Source organism: Cottoperca gobio, unplaced genomic scaffold, assembly GCF_900634415.1.
Source record: "Cottoperca gobio unplaced genomic scaffold, fCotGob3.1 fCotGob3_529arrow_ctg1, whole genome shotgun sequence".
NCBI classification, from domain to species: domain Eukaryota; kingdom Metazoa; phylum Chordata; class Actinopteri; order Perciformes; family Bovichtidae; genus Cottoperca; species Cottoperca gobio.
In genome coordinates, this window is record NW_021167052.1 from 20001 (window position 1) to 38752 (window position 18752).

The 18752-nt window shown below is 39.0% G+C and overlaps 1 protein-coding gene across 1 annotated transcript in view; it reads left to right on the plus strand.

Moving 5' to 3' along the window:
• rnf123 (ring finger protein 123) overlaps positions 1 to 14085 on the plus strand; it is a gene marked incomplete at its 3' end in the record, with an annotated part of 21364 nt that extends 7279 nt beyond the window's left edge. The window contains exons 4-20 of the mRNA XM_029428230.1: positions 2178 to 2254; positions 2340 to 2437; positions 2549 to 2603; positions 2780 to 2865; positions 3039 to 3125; positions 4644 to 4711; positions 5104 to 5229; positions 5486 to 5600; positions 8220 to 8324; positions 8685 to 8810; positions 9816 to 9908; positions 10664 to 10737; positions 10807 to 10924; positions 11357 to 11456; positions 12768 to 12829; positions 13761 to 13832; positions 13965 to 14085. Coding sequence (XP_029284090.1) covers positions 2178 to 2254; positions 2340 to 2437; positions 2549 to 2603; positions 2780 to 2865; positions 3039 to 3125; positions 4644 to 4711; positions 5104 to 5229; positions 5486 to 5600; positions 8220 to 8324; positions 8685 to 8810; positions 9816 to 9908; positions 10664 to 10737; positions 10807 to 10924; positions 11357 to 11456; positions 12768 to 12829; positions 13761 to 13832; positions 13965 to 14085 — 1583 coding nt within the window. The remainder of the gene's footprint in view (positions 1 to 2177; positions 2255 to 2339; positions 2438 to 2548; positions 2604 to 2779; positions 2866 to 3038; positions 3126 to 4643; positions 4712 to 5103; positions 5230 to 5485; positions 5601 to 8219; positions 8325 to 8684; positions 8811 to 9815; positions 9909 to 10663; positions 10738 to 10806; positions 10925 to 11356; positions 11457 to 12767; positions 12830 to 13760; positions 13833 to 13964) is intronic.
• Between the last annotated feature and the right edge of the window lie 4667 nt (positions 14086 to 18752).

Genomic DNA, 18752 nt, shown 5'->3' on the forward strand with positions numbered 1-18752 from the left:
TCCGACTAACACGCCCTCTATGGTAGAGGCAGAGCTGGAAGCTGATGGGGGATCATCGTCAATTTCTCTAATGGAAGTCACTGAGGTAGTCAAACAACTCCACAGTGGCAAAGCCGCAGGGGTTGATGAGATCCGTCCAGAAATGCTGAAGGCTTTAGGTGTTGAGGGGCTGTCTTGGTTGACACGCCTCGTCAACATTGCGTGTAAGTCTGGGACAGTGCCTAGGGGTTGGCAGACCGGGGTGGTGGTTCCCCTATTTAAAAAGGGGGACCAGAGAGTGTGTGCCAACTACAGGGGTATCACACTTCTCAGCCTCCCTGGTAAAGTCTACTCCAAGGAACTGGAAAGGAGGGTTCGGCCGGTAGTCGAACCTCTGATTGAAGAGGAACAATGCGGATTCCATCCTGGTCGTGGAACAACGGATCAACTCTTCACTCTCGCAAGGATCCTGGAGGGGGCCTGGGAGTACGCCCATCCGGTCTACATGTGTTTTGTGAATCTGGAGAAGGCGTATGACCGGGTCCCCCGGGTGATACTGTGGGAGGTGCTGCGGGAGTATGGGGTGAGGGGGTCACTTCTGAGGGCCATCCAATCCCTGTACGTTTCCAGTGAATGTTGACCTCCACCAGGGCTGCGCTTTATCACCAATCCTGTTCGTCATTTTCATGGATAGGATATCGAGGCGTAGTCATGGAGGAGAGGGGTTGCAATTCGGTGGCCTGAGGATCTCATCGCTGCTCTTTGCAGATGATGTGGTCCTTATGGCATCATCGGTCTGTGACCTTCAACAGTCACTGGATCGGTTCGCAGCCGAGTGTGAAGCGGTTGGGATGAGGATCACCACCTCAAAATCTGAGGCCATGGCTCTCAGCAGGAAACAGGTGGATTGCCTACTCCGGGTAGGGAATGAGCCATTACCCCAAGTGAAGGAGTTCAAGTACCTTGGGGTCTTGTTCGCGAGTGAGGGGACGATGGAGCGAGAGATTGGCCGGAGAATCGGAGCAGCGGGGGCGGTACTACAGTCACTTTACGGCACCGTTGTGACGAAAAGTGAGCTGAGCCAGAAGGCAAAGCTTTCAATCTACCGGTCGATCTTCGTTCCTACCCTCACCTGTGGTCATGAAGGCTGGGTCATGACCGAAAGAACGAGATCACGGGTACAAGCGGCCCAAATGGGTTTTCTCAGACGGGTGGCTGGCGTCTCCCTTAGAGATAGGGTGAGAAGCTCAGCCATCCGTGAGAGACTCGGAGTAGAGCCGCAGCTCCTTTACGTTGAAAGGAGTCAGTTGAGGTGGTTCGGGCATCTAGTAAGGATGCCACCTGGGCGCCTCCCTAGGGAGGTGTTCCAGGCACGTCCAGCTGGGAGGAGACCCCGGGGAAGACCCAGGACTCGGTGGAGAGATTATATCTCCTCACTGGAGGATCTGCCTCGGGATCCCCCAGTCGGAGCTGGAGGATGTGGCCCGGAGAAGGGAAGATTGGGCTTCCTTACTGGAGCTGCTGCCCCCACGACCTGATCCCGGATAAGCGGTAGACGATGGATGGATGGATATATTATACTATATTATATTATACTATATTATATTATACTGTATTATATTATATTATATTATGTTATATTATATTATACTATATTATGTTTTATTATATATTATGCTATATTATGTTTTATTATATTATACTATATTATGTTTTATTATATTATGCTATATTATGTTATATTATATTATACTATATTATGTTTTATTATATTATACTATATATTATACTATATTTTGTTTTATTATATTATGCTATATTATGTTTTATTATATGATACTATATTATGTTTTATTATATTATACTATATTATATTTTACTATATTATGTTTTATTATATTATACTATACTCTATCATATTATACAATATGGGGGTGCTGTTGGAGCTGCAATGTCGCCAAATGCGCTCAGGGGTATCTAAGAGCGCGATTAATATTGTTGCGTTATTTTTTCTGTGATTAATTAATCTAGATTAACGCGCTAATTCGACAGCCCTGATTATATTATATTATATATCACACATCTCACTCTGTGGAGACATTGTAAAGTGTTTTCATGAAAACAACAGCTGCTTTATGTAAACAAACCTTTAAAGGGTTAAAACGCTGCTTCTACTTGAATATGTTGGTGTTTCACAGGAAGCCTCTGGGTTTCCAGGATGTCGACGCTCACCTGGAGAGGCTGCTGTGTGAGGGAGAGGCGGCGGAGGACAAAGGTGAGTCCAGCTGATTCATTATTAATAAACACGGTTCAGTAAAACTGTCATTTTTAATCGTGTAACTCGATGTTTGAATCTGCAGATCAGCCGGTTGAAGGGCGACTCGGCCCGCAGCCTGTCGTGCTGGATCACACGAGTGGCTTCGAAGGACTTCTGTTCGTAGACGACGACCTGCTGGGGGTAACTATATTTATTACCGTAATATTATTATTGTTATTATATATTATCATCATTGTTCTCTTGTTTTTGTATTCAATCATTTTTTATAATTCTTCCTTTTTCTGATTTTAGGTCATCGGCCACAGCAACTTCAGCTCCATCAGAGCCACCACATGTGTTTATAAAGGTAACTCCACCTGTAAAACACCATGACCTGCTAATACTACAGAATAATATTACTGTATGTGTGTGTGTGTAACCCTCACAGTGTGAGTGTGTGGCGGAGCTGTGCTGCTGTTTAATGTTTAAAAAATGTTTTCATTTGAGGATAAAGAACTTTTTTTTTTCTTGTTTTGTTTGCAGGGAAATGGGCATACGAGGTGCTGATCTCCTCTCAGGGGCTGATGCAGATCGGCTGGTGCACACTGAACTGTCGCTTCAACCAGGAGGTACACACACACACACACGCACACACTAACACACACTCACACACACACAGAGACAAACTAACACACACAAACACGCACAGACACAAACACGCACACACTAACACACACTCACACACACACAGAGACACAGACACACACAATACACAAGAATTAAAATCAATGTGTGTGTTCAGGAGGGAGTTGGTGACACCCCGGACTCGTACGCCTACGATGGGAACAGAGTGAGAAAGTGGAACGTGACGACCACCAACTACGGGAAGGTGAAGACAGAAACCACCTGCAGTGTGTTGTTAGTTTGTTGTTTTTTGTTGTTTTTTGTTTGTTGTGTGTTTGTTGTTAGTTTGTTCTTTATTATTAGTTTGTTGTTTGTTGTGTGTTTGTTGTTAGTTTGTTGTTTATTATTAGTTTGTTGTTTGTTTGTTGTTTGTTTGTTGTGAGTTTTTTGTTTTTTGTTGTTTGTTTGTTTGTTTGTTGTTAGTTTGTTGTTTGTTGTTAGTTAGTTGTTTGTTGTTAGTTTGTTGTTTATTGTTTGTTTGTTGTTAGTTTGTTGTTAGTTTGTTGTTTGTTGTTAGTTTGTTGTTTGTTGTAGTTTTTTGTGTTAGTTTGTTGTTTGTTGTTTGTATGTTTGTTGTTAGTTTGTTTGTTAGTATGTTGTTTGTTGTTAGTATGTTGTTTGTTGTTAGTTTGTTGTTGTTGTTGTCTGTTGTTAGTTTGTTATTTGTTGTTAGTTTGTTGTTAGTTTGTTGTTTTGTTGTTAGTATGTTGTTAGTATGTTGTTAGTTTGTTTGTTGGTTTGTTGTTAGTTTGTTGTTTAGTTTGTTGTTTGTTGTTGTTTGTTGTTAGTATGTTGTTTGTTTGTTGTTTGTATGTTGTTTGTCTGTTGTTAGTTTGTTGTTTGTTGTTAGTTTGTTGTTAGTTTGTTGTTTGTTTGTTGTTAGTATGTTGTTTGTATGTTGTTTGTTAGTTTGTTGTTTTGTCTGTTGTTAGTTTATTATTTGTTGTTAGTTTTGTTGTTGTTGTTAGTTTGTTGTTTGTTGTTGGTTTGTTGTTAGTATGTTTGTTTGTTGTTTGTATGTTGTTTGTCTGTTGTTAGTTTGTTGTTTGTTGTTAGTTTGTTGTTTGTTGTTTTTTGTTGTTTAGTTTTGTTGTTTGTTGTTGTTTGTTGTATTGTTTTGTTTGTTGTTTTTGTTGTTAGTTTGTTGTTAGTAGTTTGTTGTTTGTTTGTTGTTAGTATGTTGTTAGTATGTTGTTGGTTTGTTGTTAGTATGTTGTTAGTTTGTTGTTTGTTTGTTTGTATGTTGTTGTTAGTTTGTTGTTTTTTTGTTGTTAGTTGTTGTTAGTTTGTTGTTTGTTTGTTGTTTGTTGTTTGTTGTTTGTTTGTTGTTTGTTTGTTGTTAGTATGTTGTTTGTTGTTAGTTTGTTGTTTGTATGTTGTTTGTTGTTTGTCTGTTGTTAGTTTGTTATTTGTTGTTTGTTGTTAGTTTGTTGTTTGTATGTTGTTAGTTTGTTGTTATTTTGTTGTTTGTTGTTAGTTTGTTGTATGTTGTTAGTTTGTTGTTAGTTTGTTTGTTGTTAGTTTGTTGTTAGTTTGTTGTTTGTATGTTGTTTGTATGTTGTTTGTTTGTTGTTGTTTGTTGTTTGTATGTGTGTTTGTATGTTGTTTGTTTGTTGTTTGTATGTTGTTTGTTTGTTGTTTGTATGTTGTTTGTATGTTGTTAGTTTGTTGTTTGTTTGTTTATTTGTTGTTTGTTTCCTGACTGTTTGTTTCCTGTCCTCAGTCGTGGGCGGCAGGCGACATCGTCAGCTGCCTGACAGATCTCGACGAGGGAACCATCACCTTCTGCTTGTAAGTAAAAAAAAAAAGAAATACGATCAAAAACTGAGGAGTAAAAACAACACGCTGGAATTTCATCGGGGGGGTTACGTGTTGGTTTATTGTATGGGGGGTAAAAGCACACATTTGGTTCCTCTGGCACATCGTAAACTATTCATCATAAAAACTGATCCTAATTATTGTTAATTAGTCTGTAAACATGTAGTGAATTATTTTAAATAATTCAGATTCTTAGTCTGTAAACAGTTATTAATATTTAAAACTAAATTAACAAACCTTTTCTACACCTTCACTGTAAAGTTTATCAACACAGAAATGTATGTTTGATCATATTTATTACTGCAGGAAGTTTGATTTCATCATGTTTTATTTTGAAAACCTTTAATAAAGTGGTGTGTCCTCAGGAACGGCCAGTCTCTGGGTACAGCGTTCACCAACATTAAGATGGGTCCCGGCGTCGCCTACTTCCCTGCCATCAGCCTGTCCTTCAAAGAGTCCGTGGCTTTCAACTTCGGCAGCCGACCACTCAGATATCCTTCAAACACGCTGCTTGTCTTCAAGATTCACGGAGTTCACAAGACAGACAAGCTAAAAATATGTTTCTTTGAATAAAATATTTGTCTTATAATCAAAGAAGGAAGTCTGTCGAATGTTTACCGAAAATAATTATTATGTTCAAAGGAGATTCACACTATTATTTTGAAAACAGATACTCGTACCTGTTTACACGGCACTTTTATTTTGAAAACCGTTACCTGTGTTTGTCTTTAACCTGTGTGTGATCACGTACCCTGTGGAGGGATACCTGCCCCTGCAGAACCCCCCCACTGCAGACCTGCTGAAAGCTCACAAGCTGCTGGGATACATGAAGAACGTCCTCTCCACCGCCATCGACGCTCAGGTAGAGCCTCACCTGTCTCTGAGCAGCAGACTAACTCTTGTTATTAGATGAGTAACAACATCTAATTTTGATCTTTGGTAGAAAAGTGTCTGAGGCTGTCCCCGTGTCTGAATCTGTCCCTGTGTCTGTCTGTGCCTGAGTCTGTCCCTGTGTCTGTCTATCTATCCTTGTGTCTGAGTCTGTCCCTGTGTCTGTCTGTGCCTGAGTCTGTCCCTGTGTGTGTCTGTGCCTGAGTCTGTGTCTGTCTGTGCCTGAATCTGTCCCTGTGTCTGTCTGTGCCTGAGTCTGTCTGTGCCTGAGTCTGTCCCTGTGTCTGTCTATCTATCCCTGTGTCTGAGTCTGTCCCTGTGTCTGTCTGTGCCTGAGTCTGTCCCTGTGTGTGTCTGTGCCTGAGTCTGTCCCTGTGTCTGTCTGTGCCTGAGTCTGTCCCTGTGTCTGTCTGTGCCTGAGTCTGTCCCTGTGTGTGTCTGTGCCTGAGTCTGTCCCTGTGTCTGTCTGTCCCCGTGTCGATCTGAGCCTGAGTCTGTCCCCGTGTCTGAGTCTGTCCCTGTGTCTGAGTCTGTCCCTGTGTCTGTCTGTCCCTGTGTCGGTCTGTCCCTGTGTCTGTCCCTGTCCCTGTCTGTCCCTGTGTCTGTCTGTCCCTGTGTCTGAGTGTATCCCTGTGACTGTCTGTCCCTGTGTCTGTCTTTCCCTGTGTCGGTCTGAACCTGAGTCTGTCCTCGTGTCTGAGTCTGTCCCTGTGTCGGTCTGAGCCTGAGTCTGTCCCCGTGTCTGAGTCTGTCCATGTGTCTGTCTGTCCCTGTGTCTGTCTGTCCCCGTGTCTGAGTCTGTCTCTGTGTCTGAGTCTGTCCCCGTGTCTGAGTCTGTCCCTGTGTCTGAGTCTGTCCCCGTGTCTGAGTCTGTCCCTGTGTCTGCCTGTCCCCGTGTCTGTCTGTCCCTGTGTCTGAGTCTGTCCCTGTGTGTCTGTCTGAGTCTGTCCCTGTGTGTGTCTGTCCCTGAGTCTGTCCCTGTGTCTGAGTCTGTCCGCGTGTGTGTCTGTCCCTGTGTCTGTCTGTCCCTGTCCCTGAGTCTGTCCCTGTCCCTGAGTCTGTCCCTGTCCCTGAGTCTGTCCCTGTGTCTGTCTGTCCCTGTGTCTGTCTGTCCCTGTGTTTGAGTCTGTCCCCGTGTCTGAGTCTGTCCCTGTGTCTGAGTCTGTCCCTGTCCCTGTCTGAGTCTGTCCCTGTGTGTGTCTGTCCCTGTGTCTGAGTCTGTCCCCGTGTCTGAGTCTGTCCCCGTGTCTGAGTCTGTCCCCGTGTCTGAGTCTGTCTCTGTGTCTGAGTCTGTCCATGTGTCTGTCTGTCCCTGTGTCTGTCTGTCCCCGTGTCTGAGTCTGTCTCTGTGTCTGAGTCTGTCCCCGTGTCTGAGTCTGTCCCCGTGTCTGAGTCTGTCCCCGTGTCTGAGTCTGTCCCCGTGTCTGCCTGTCCCCGTGTCTGTCTGTCCCTGTGTCTGAGTCTGTCCCTGTGTGTGTCTGTCCCTGTGTCTGTCTGAGTCTGTCCCTGTGTGTGTCTGTCCCTGAGTCTGTCCCTGTGTCTGAGTCTGTCCGCGTGTGTGTCTGTCCCTGTGTCTGTCTGTCCCTGTCCCTGAGTCTGTCCCTGTCCCTGAGTCTGTCCCTGTGTCTGTCTGTCCCTGTGTCTGTCTGTCCCTGTGTTTGAGTCTGTCCCCATGTCTGAGTCTGTCCCTGTGTCTGAGTCTGTCCCTGTGTCTGAGTCTGTCCCCGTGTCTGAGTCTGTCCCCGTGTCTGCCTGTCCCCGTGTCTGAGTCTGTCTCTGTGTCTGAGTCTGTCCCCGTGTCTGAGTCTGTCCCTGTGTCTGAGTCTGTCCCCGTGTCTGAGTCTGTCCCCGTGTCTGCCTGTCCCCGTGTCTGAGTCTGTCCCCGTGTCTGAGTCTGTCCCCGTGTCTGAGTCTGTCCCTGTGTCTGAGTCTGTCCCCGTGTCTGAGTCTGTCCCTGTGTCTGTCTGAGTCTGTCCCTGTGTGTGTCTGTCCCTGAGTCTGTCCCTGTGTCTGAGTCTGTCCGCGTGTGTGTCTGTCCCTGTGTCTGTCTGTCCCTGTCCCTGAGTCTGTCCCTGTCCCTGAGTCTGTCCCTGTGTCTGTCTGTCCCTGTGTTTGAGTCTGTCCCCGTGTCTGAGTCTGTCCCTGTGTCTGAGTCTGTCCCTGTGTGTGTCTGTCCCTGTGTCTGAGTCTGTCCCCGTGTCTGAGTCTGTCCCCGTGTCTGAGTCTGTCCCTGTCCCTGTCTGAGTCTGTCCCTGTGTCTGAGTCTGTCCCTGTCCCTGTCTGAGTCTGTCCCTGTGTCTGTCTGTCCCTGTGTCTGAGTCTGTCCCTGTGTCTGAGTCTGTCCCTGTGTCTGAGTCTGTCCCTGTGTCTGTCCCTGTGTGTGTCTGTCCCTGTGTGTGTCTGTCCCTGTGTGTGTCTGTCCCTGTGTGTGTCTGTCCCTGTCCCTGTGTCTGAGTCTGTCCCTGTGTCTGTGTCTGTCCCTGTGTCTGAGTCTGTCCCTGTGTCTGAGTCTGTCCCTGTCCCTGAGTCTGTCCCTGTGTGTATCTGTCCGTCCCCCTGCCTGTCTGAGTCTGTCTCCGTGTCTCTGCAGGAGGAGCGTCTGCTGGAGAAGGACTGTACGTCCTGGAGGCTTCAGGGAGAGCCCACTGTCCTCGTGACTCTGGCTCACATCTTCAACCACTTCGCTCCCCTGATGGTGACTCAACCTTTCTGTCTTTCTGTCTTTCTGGAAGTCGTGTGAAGTCAAAGTGCAGATGGTTGCAAAATATTCAGGGTGGAATCTTTCTGCAGGAGTTGATGGGAAATAACACTTGATGGCGTATTAGAGCTGTTGTAGGTAAAACACTGAATATGGAGCCACGTAAGGGGAAGTAAAACTCTGAGATTTAAAGGGTTAAAATATGTTTACTGTAATGGCATTGATTCAATATCCGTGGGCCTTTTAAAGTTTGTGTTTGTAGCTTGTTTATCCAGTTTTAAGACACTTTGTACATCTTGCAGGTTCAGCGTGCAGGAGAAGTTAAAGTGTAAAGTGAGCCTTGTCATGTGTTTACAGTGTAAAGTTTACCTGGTGGAGGACGTGCTGATGAACTTCCTGTTGGGGATTCTGGAGGGAGGAGGCTCGGTGGATGAACACCCGCTCATCCAGCAGCTTCTGGATCTCTTCTGGCTGCTGATGGAGGTAAAACCTGCTGTTTGCATGTGCAGGACAAGATATTTAATTCAAGAGTTAATGACACAGAACGATGTAAATGTGTACGCTGAGTTATTTTTGAAGAGTACATTGGCAGTATGACATCACAGATAACTCACATCCTGTACGTTTGTTATTACAGAACAAGATCATTGTTTTCTGCTTATTGTATCGTTGTTTTCCTGATGCCGTCCGTCCTTCACACTTTAGTTTTCAGCAGTACTAGTATTTGTATTATTCCCAGTTTATATTAAGAACTGTTGGGAAGCCTGTAAATATCCAAGTCATGGTTTTGTGTCTGGATGTTTCTGTTTAGTTTTACAGGAAGCAGCTTCTTCTGTATCTTTAGCACAGAACAGGAGACAATTACATTCTCCATTAAAAACGGTCTGTTTGTCTCCCTGTCTGTCTGTCTGTCTCTCTCCCTGTCTGTCTGTCTCCCTGTCTGTCTCCCTGTCTGTCTCCCTGTCTGTCTGTCTCCCTGTCTGTCTGTCTGCCTGTCTGTCTCTCTCCCTGTCTGTCTGTCTCCCTGTCTGTCTCCCTGTCTGTCTGTCTCCCTGTCTGTCTGTCTCTCTCCCTGTCTGCCTGTCTCCCTGTCTCTCTCCCTGTCTGTCTGTCTGTCTGTCTGTCTGTCTCTCTCCCTGTCTGCCTGTCTGTCTCTCTCCCTGTCTGTCTGTCTCCCTGTCTGTCTCCCTGTCTGTCTCCCTGTCTCCCTGTCTCTCTCCCTGTCTGTCTGTCTCCCTGTCTCTCTCCCTGTCTGTCTGTCTCCCTGTCTCTCTCTCTCCCTGTCTGTCTGTCTCCCTGTCTGTCTCCCTGTCTGTCTGTCTGTCTGTCTCCCTGTCTCCCTGTCTCTCTCCCCCTGTCTGTCTCTCTCTCTCTCTCTCTCTCTCTCTGTCTCTCTGTCTGTCTCTCTCTCTGTCTCTCTCTGCCTGTCTCCCTCTCTGTCTCTCGCTGTCTGTCTGTCTGTCTGTCTGACTGTCTGTCTGTCTGCAGGACTATGAAGTGAGTGAGTGTCTGAAGCAGCTGATGATGTCTCTCCTGCGGGCGTACCGCTTCTCCCCCATCATCCCCGACCTGGGCTTCCAGGTAGGCCACACACACACACACACACTCTCCAGTAAATACAACAACAACATGATAAAAATATTGTGAAGTTGTTTGTAAATGCAGAAAATAAAATAAATACAACAGCAAAACTTTATTTCTAAAAGGAGTCTCATGGATCCACAAGAACTCCGTTTTATTGTTTTTATACTTTTTATTGTTTTTAAATTGTTTTTTAAATTATTTTTTATTGTTTTTATTGTTGTTATTGTTTTTTAAATTATTTTTATACTTTTTATTGTTTTTTTTTTTTTTTTATTGTTTTTTAAATTGTTTTTATTGTTTTTTAAAATTATTTTTATACTTTTTATTGTTTTTTTAAATTATTTTTATTGTTTTTTAAATTGTTTTTGTTTTTTTAAATTATTTTGATACTTTTTATTTTTTTAAATAATTTTATTGTGTTTATTGTTTTTAAATTGTTTTTATTGTTTTTAAAATTACTTTTATACTTTTTTATTTTTTAAATTATTTTTATTGTTTTTATTGTTTTTTAAATTGTTTTTTAAAATTATTTTTATACTTTTTATTGTTTTTTAAATTGTTTTCATTGTTTGACTGGTGAGACGTTATTCAGTCTCTTGTTAAAGTGTTACTTTTACATTACATTTATAGATTTTGGTGCGTAACATAAATAAAATAAAATATTATTTTCAGATATATTTTATTGAAAGTCAGCTTCTGTGTGTTTGCATAATAGAATAAAATGCTCATTTAAAGTGAAGTTTCTGTTTCAGATCCACTACCTGCGTCTGACCACGGCCATCCTGCACCACGAGAAGTCCAGGAAGTACCTGCTCAACAACGTTTTATATCCTTCTGTCGCTGCTTAACGTCCGCGTAGAAACTGTGTCTGACGTTCTCCTTAACAGAAGCTCACGTTCGACGTCCTGCGCTCCGTCGTGTTCTTTTACATCAAGACACCCCTGAGAGTGAAGGAGGCGGGGCTGGAGGAGCTCATCCCCACCACCTGGTGGCCCACGCACTTCGACAAGGAGGTAGATGTGTTCTGATTTAAGGAAACATTCAGAACATTATCACCCTTTGAAGTGACGCTTTAATCTCGTAACTTCTCAGTTTATCCTCTGAATATTATTATTTTTTACTTACAAATGTTCCTAATATCACTTGGAGCTAATTGGAAGATAATGCTTCTGCAAAAATGTAATATTTATTGATGTACACCATTTATAAAATGAAGAAAAAGAACCAGAAATAAATGAGAAACTTTCAACGATTTTAATAATTATTATGGAAAAACCCCGATTGTGCTTTAATTTATTATTATACTATATATATTATATTATTTATTATTTATTTATAAGATGAAGGAGCTTTATGTAGGGGAGACATTCTCATTCTGTGTGTGTTGTAATAACATGAACGCTGTCTGAATGTTTATTTATTAATGTTATTTATTATTGTATCAGGGTAAAGATGAGCGTGAGCCCAGCGATGAAAGTGCAGATGAGCGTCTGAGGCGGCGAGCGTACGAGAGAGGCTGCCAGAGACTGAAGAAGAGGATCGAAGGTTTTACATCACTTTACTTTACTTTACTTTACTTTACTTTACTTTACTTTACTTTACCTCACATCACTACTTTACTTGACTTTACTTGACTTGACTTGACTTGACTTGACTTTACTTTACTTTACATCACTTTACTTTACTTTACTTTACTTTACATCACTTTACTTTACTTCACTTCACTTCACTTCACTTCACTTTACTTTACTTTACTTTACATCACTTTACTTTACATCACTTCACTTTACTTGACTTGACTTGACTTGACTTGACTTTACTTTACATCACTTTACTTTACTTTACATCACTTTACTTTACTTTACTTTACTTTACATCACTTCACTTCACTTTACTTTACATCACTTGACTTGACTTGACTTGACTTGACTTGACTTTACTTTACATCACTTCACTTCACTTTACTTCACTTTACTTTACTTTACTTTACTACTTTACTTCACTTTACTTCACTTTACTTTACTTCACTTTACTTCACTTTACTTTACTTTACTTTACTACTTTACTTTACTTTACTTTACTACTTTACTTCACTTCACTTCACTTCACTTCACTTTACTTTACTACTTTACTTTACTTTACTTTACTTTACTTTACTTTACTTTACTACTTTACTTCACTTTACTTTACTTCACATCACTACTTTACTTTACTTTACATCACTTTACTTTACTTTACTTTACTTTACTTCACTTTACTTTACTTTACTTTACTTCACTTTACTTTACTTCACATCACTGCTTTACTTTACTTTACATCACTTTACTTTACTTCACTTCACTTTACTTTACTTTAATTTACTTTACATCACTTTACTTTACATCACTTTACTTTACATCACTTTACTTTACTTCACTTTACTTTAATTTACTTTACATCACTACTTTACTCTACTTTAATTTACTTTACTTTACTTTACTTTACTACTGTTACTGTTTCTTTATTATATATTATATTCTTTATTTATATATAAATAGTAGTGCATATATACATAATAGTAGTAAATATACATATATATGCGTTTATCTTTATATGACAGCTTCAGTTACTTTACTGATTTTTACACATAAAACATGTGACGCTATAAATTAAACTTCCCAGATTATGCAACTACAGCTGATTAATTAATTATTTATTTTCGATGACTGTAAAGTGAATAATTTAAACATTTGAGCTCTGGGTCATTTTATAATGTTTTACCAAACAAACAATAAATCAATATTCAGTAAAGTAAGCAGCAGGTAAAGGAGGTAATTTATTGCTTTTATTTCTTATTACGTATTTTTTTGCTCTCAGTGGTGGAAGAGTTGCAGGTTCAGATCCTGAAGTTGCTGCTCAATAACAAAGACAAAACTACGGTACGTACACTTAATATGGTCTGTGTGTTACTGTGTGTTACAATGTGTGTTACAGTGTGTTACAGTGTGTGTTACAGTGTGTTATAGTGTGTTACAGTGTGTTACAGTGTGTTACTGTATGTTACAGTGTGTTACAGTGTGTTACAGTGTGTTACTGTCTGTTACTGTCTGTTACAGTGTGTTACTGTGTGTTACTGTCTGTTACAGTGTGTTACTGTCTGTTACAGTGTGTTACAGTGTGTTACAGTGTGTTACTGTGTGTTACAGTGTGTTACTGTGTGTTACAGTGTGTTACAGTGTGTTACTGTCTGTTACTGTATGTTACAGTGTGTTACAGTGTGTTACAGTGTGTTATAGTGTGTTACTGTCTGTTACTGTCTGTTACAGTGTGTTACTGTGTGTTACAGTGTGTTACAGTGTGTTACTGTGTGTTACTGTCTGTTACAGTGTGTTACTGTCTGTTACAGTGTGTTACAGTGTGTTACAGTGTGTTACTGTGTGTTACAGTGTGTTACTGTGTGTTACAGTGTGTTACAGTGTGTTACTGTCTGTTACTGTATGTTACAGTGTGTTACAGTGTGTTACAGTGTGTTATAGTGTGTTACTGTCTGTTACTGTCTGTTACTGTCTGTTACAGTGTGTTACAGTGTGTTACAGTGTGTTACAGTGTGTTACTGTGTGTTACTGTGTGTTACTGTCTGTTACAGTGTGTTACTGTCTGTTACAGTGTGTTACTGTCTGTTACAGTGTGTTACTGTGTGTTACTGTCTGTTACAGTGTGTTACAGTGTGTTACTGTGTTACAGTGTGTTACTGTGTGTTACAGCCTGTTACTGCCTGTTGTCGACTGGATGTTTAATTAACGTTGGACACAGGTGAGGAGTTCTGAAATAAATGCAATAATAATAAATATAATTATCTCTGTCTGTCAGGGAGAAGCCTCGCGCTACATTTTCCTCAACAAGTTCAGGAAGTTCCTGCAAGAAAATGCCAGCAACAGAGGGGTAAAGAGAAGTACTTCCTGTTGAATCATTAATGTTTATTATAATTAATTAATGATTAGTTTAATCATAAAGATGAGTTTAATCATAACAATGAGTTCCTGCACTGACTGTATTAACGTGTTGTTCCTGCAGCACCCGACAGCCCTGTGTCCTCCAGAGTACATGGTGTGTTTCCTGCACCGCCTCATCACGGCTGTGAGGGCGAGCTGGGACGACGGCAGCCGCAAGAGTCCGAGCTGCATCAGCAGCGAAGGTACAAACACAAGCTGTATTCATTAAGACTACAAACACAAGCTGTATTCATTAAGACTACAAACACAAGCTGTATTCATTAAAGACTACAAACACAAGCTGTATTCATTAAAGACTACAAACACAAGCTGTATTCATTAAGACTACAAACACAAGCTGTATCCATTATAGACTACAAACACAAGCTGTATTCATTAAAGACTACAAACACCAGCTGTATTCATTAAAGACTACAAACACAAGCTGTATTCATTAAAGACTACAAACACAAGCTTTATTCATTAAAGACTACAAACACAAGCTGTATTCATTAAGACTACAAACACAAGCTGTATTCATTATAGACTACAAACACAAGCTGTATTCATTAAAGACTACAAACACAAGCTGTATTCATTAAGACTACAAACACAAGCTGTATTCATTATAGACTACAAACACAAGCTGTATTCATTAAAGACTACAAACACAAGCTGTATTCATTAAAGACTACAAACACAAGCTGTATTCATTATAGACTACAAACACAAGCTGTATTCATTAAAGACTACAAACACAAGCTGTATTCATTATAGACTACAAACACAAGCTGTATTCATTAAAGACTACAAATACAAGCTGTATTCATTAAGACTACAAACACAAGCTGTATTCATTAAGACTACAAACACAAGCTGTATTCATTAAAGACTACAAACACAAGCTGTATTCATTAAAGACTACAAACACAAGCTGTATTCATTAAAGACTACAAACACAAGCTGTATTCATTAAAGACTACAAACACAAGCTGTATTCATTAAAGACTACAAACACAAGCTGTATTCATTAAAGATTACAAACACAAGCTGTATTCATTATAGACTACAAACACAAGCTGTATTCATTAAAGATTACAAACACAAGCTGTATTCATTAAAGACTACAAACACAAGCTGTATTCATTAAAGATTACAAACACAAGCTGTATTCATTATAGACTACAAACACAAGCTGTATTCATTAAAGACTACAAACACAAGCTGTATTCATTAAAGACTACAAACACAAGCTGTATTCATTAAAGACTACAAACACAAGCTGTATTCATTAAAGACTACAAACACAAGCTGTATTCATTAAAGACTACAAACACAAGCTGTATTCATTATAGACTACAAACACAAGCTGTATTCATTAAAGACTACAAACACCAGCTGTATTCATTAAAGACTACAAACACAAGCTGTATTCATTATAGACTACAAACACAAGCTGTATTCATTAAGACTACAAACACAAGCTGTATTCATTATAGACTACAAACACAAGCTGTATTCATTAAAGACTACAAACACAAGCTGTATTCATTAAGACTACAAACACAAGCTGTATTCATTAAGACTACAAACACAAGCTGTATTCATTAAAGACTACAAACACCAGCTGTATTCATTAAAGACTACAAACACAAGCTGTATTCATTAAAGACTACAAACACAAGCTGTATTCATTAAAGACTACAAACACAAGCTGTATTCATTAAAGACTACAAACACAAGCTGTATTCATTATAGACTACAAACACAAGCTGTATTCATTAAAGACTACAAACACAAGCTGTATTCATTATAGACTACAAACATAAGCTGTATTCATTAAAGACTACAAACACAAGCTGTATTCATTATAGACTACAAACACAAGCTGTATTCATTAAAGACTACAAACACAAGCTGTATTCATTATAGACTACAAACACAAGCTGTATTCATTATAGACTACAAACACAAGCTGTATTCATTAAAGACTACAAACACAAGCTGTATTCATTATAGACTACAAACACAAGCTGTATTCATTAAAGACTACAAACACAAGCTGTATTAATTATAGACTACAAACACAAGCTGTATGCATTAAGACTACAAACACAAGCTGTATTCATTAAAGACTACAAACACCAGCTGTATTCATTAAAGACTACAAACACAAGCTGTATTCATTAAAGACTACAAACACAAGCTGTATTCATTAAAGACTACAAACACAAGCTGTATTCATTAAAGACTACAAACACAAGCTGTATTCATTATAGACTACAAACACAAGCTGTATTCATTAAAGACTACAAACACAAGCTGTATTCATTATAGACTACAAACATAAGCTGTATTCATTAAAGACTACAAACACAAGCTGTATTCATTATAGACTACAAACACAAGCTGTATTCATTAAAGACTACAAACACAAGCTGTATTCATTATAGACTACAAACACAAGCTGTATTCATTAAAGACTACAAACACAAGCTGTATTAATTATAGACTACAAACACAAGCTGTATTCATTAAAGACTACAAACACAAGCTGTATTCATTATAGACTACAAACACAAGCTGTATTCATTATAGACTACAAACACAAGCTGTATTCATTAAAGATTACAAACACAAGCTGTATTCATTATAGACTACAAACACAAGCTGTATTCATTAAAGATTACAAACACACGCTGTATTCATTATAGACTACAAACACAAGCTGTATTCATTATAGACTACAAACACAAGCTGTATTCATTAAAGATTACAAACACACGCTGTATTCATTATAGACTACAAACACAAGCTGTATTCATTATAGACTACAAACACAAGCTGTATTCATTAAAGATTACAAACACAAGCTGTATTCATTAAGACTACAAACACAAGCTGTATTCATTATAGACTACAAACACAAGCTGTATTCATTAAAGACTACAAACACAAGCTGTATTCATTATAGACTACAAACACAAGCTGTATTCATTAAAGACTACAAACACAAGCTGTATTCATTAAGACTACAAACACAAGCTGTATTCATTAAAGACTACAAACACCAGCTGTATTCATTAAAGACTACAAACACAAGCTGTATTCATTAAAGACTACAAACACAAGCTGTATTCATTAAAGACTACAAACACAAGCTGTATTCATTAAAGACTACAAACACAAGCTGTATTCATTATAGACTACAAACACAAGCTGTATTCATTAAAGACTACAAACACAAGCTGTATTCATTATAGACTACAAACATAAGCTGTATTCATTAAAGACTACAAACACAAGCTGTATTCATTATAGACTACAAACACAAGCTGTATTCATTAAAGACTACAAACACAAGCTGTATTCATTATAGACTACAAACACAAGCTGTATTCATTAAAGACTACAAACACAAGCTGTATTAATTATAGACTACAAACACAAGCTGTATTCATTAAAGACTACAAACACAAGCTGTATTCATTATAGACTACAAACACAAGCTGTATTCATTATAGACTACAAACACAAGCTGTATTCATTAAAGATTACAAACACACGCTGTATTCATTAAAGACTACAAACACAAGCTGTATTCATTAAAGACTACAAACACAAGCTGTATTCATTATAGACTACAAACACAAGCTGTATTCATTAAAGACTACAAACACAAGCTGTATTCATTATAGACTACAAACATAAGCTGTATTCATTAAAGACTACAAACACAAGCTGTATTCATTATAGACTACAAACACAAGCTGTATTCATTAAAGACTACAAACACAAGCTGTATTCATTATAGACTACAAACACAAGCTGTATTCATTAAAGACTACAAGCTGTATTCATTAAAGACTACAAACACAAGCTGTATTCATTATAGACTACAAACACAAGCTGTATTCATTAAAGACTACAAACACAAGCTGTATTCATTAAAGACTACAAACACAAGCTGTATTCATTAAAGACTACAAACACAAGCTGTATTCATTAAAGACTACAAACACAAGCTGTATTCATTATAGACTACAAACACAAGCTGTATTCATTATAGACTACAAACACAAGCTGTATTCATTAAAGATTACAAACACACGCTGTATTCATTATAGACTACAAACACAAGCTGTATTCATTATAGACTACAAACACAAGCTGTATTCATTAAAGATTACAAACACACGCTGTATTCATTATAGACTACAAACACAAGCTGTATTCATTATAGACTACAAACACAAGCTGTATTCATTAAAGATTACAAACACACGCTGTATTCATTATAGACTACAAACACAAGCTGTATTCATTAAAGACTACAAACACAAGCTGTATTCATTAAAGACTACAAACACAAGCTGTATTCATTAAAGACTACCAAACACAGCTGTATTCATTATAGACTACAAAAACAAGCGTTTCATTAAAGACTACAAGCTGTATTCATTTTAAAACTACAAACAAAAGCTGTATTCATTTATAGACTACAAAACACAAGCTGTATTCATTAAAGAAACAAACCAAGCTGTTTCATTATAGCCTACAAACACAGCTGTATTCATTAAAGACTAACAAACACAAGCTGTATTCATAAAGACTACAAACACAAGCTGTATTCTTATAGACTACAACCATAAGCTGTATTCATAAAGACTACAAAACACAGCTGTATTCATTATAGACTACAAACCAAGCTGTATTCATTAAGACTACAAACACAAGCTGTATTCATTAAGACTACAAACACAAGCTGTATTCATTTAGACTACAACACAAGCTGTATTCATTAAGACTACAAACACAAGCTGTATTCATTATAGACTACTACAACACAAGCTGTATTCATTAAGACTAC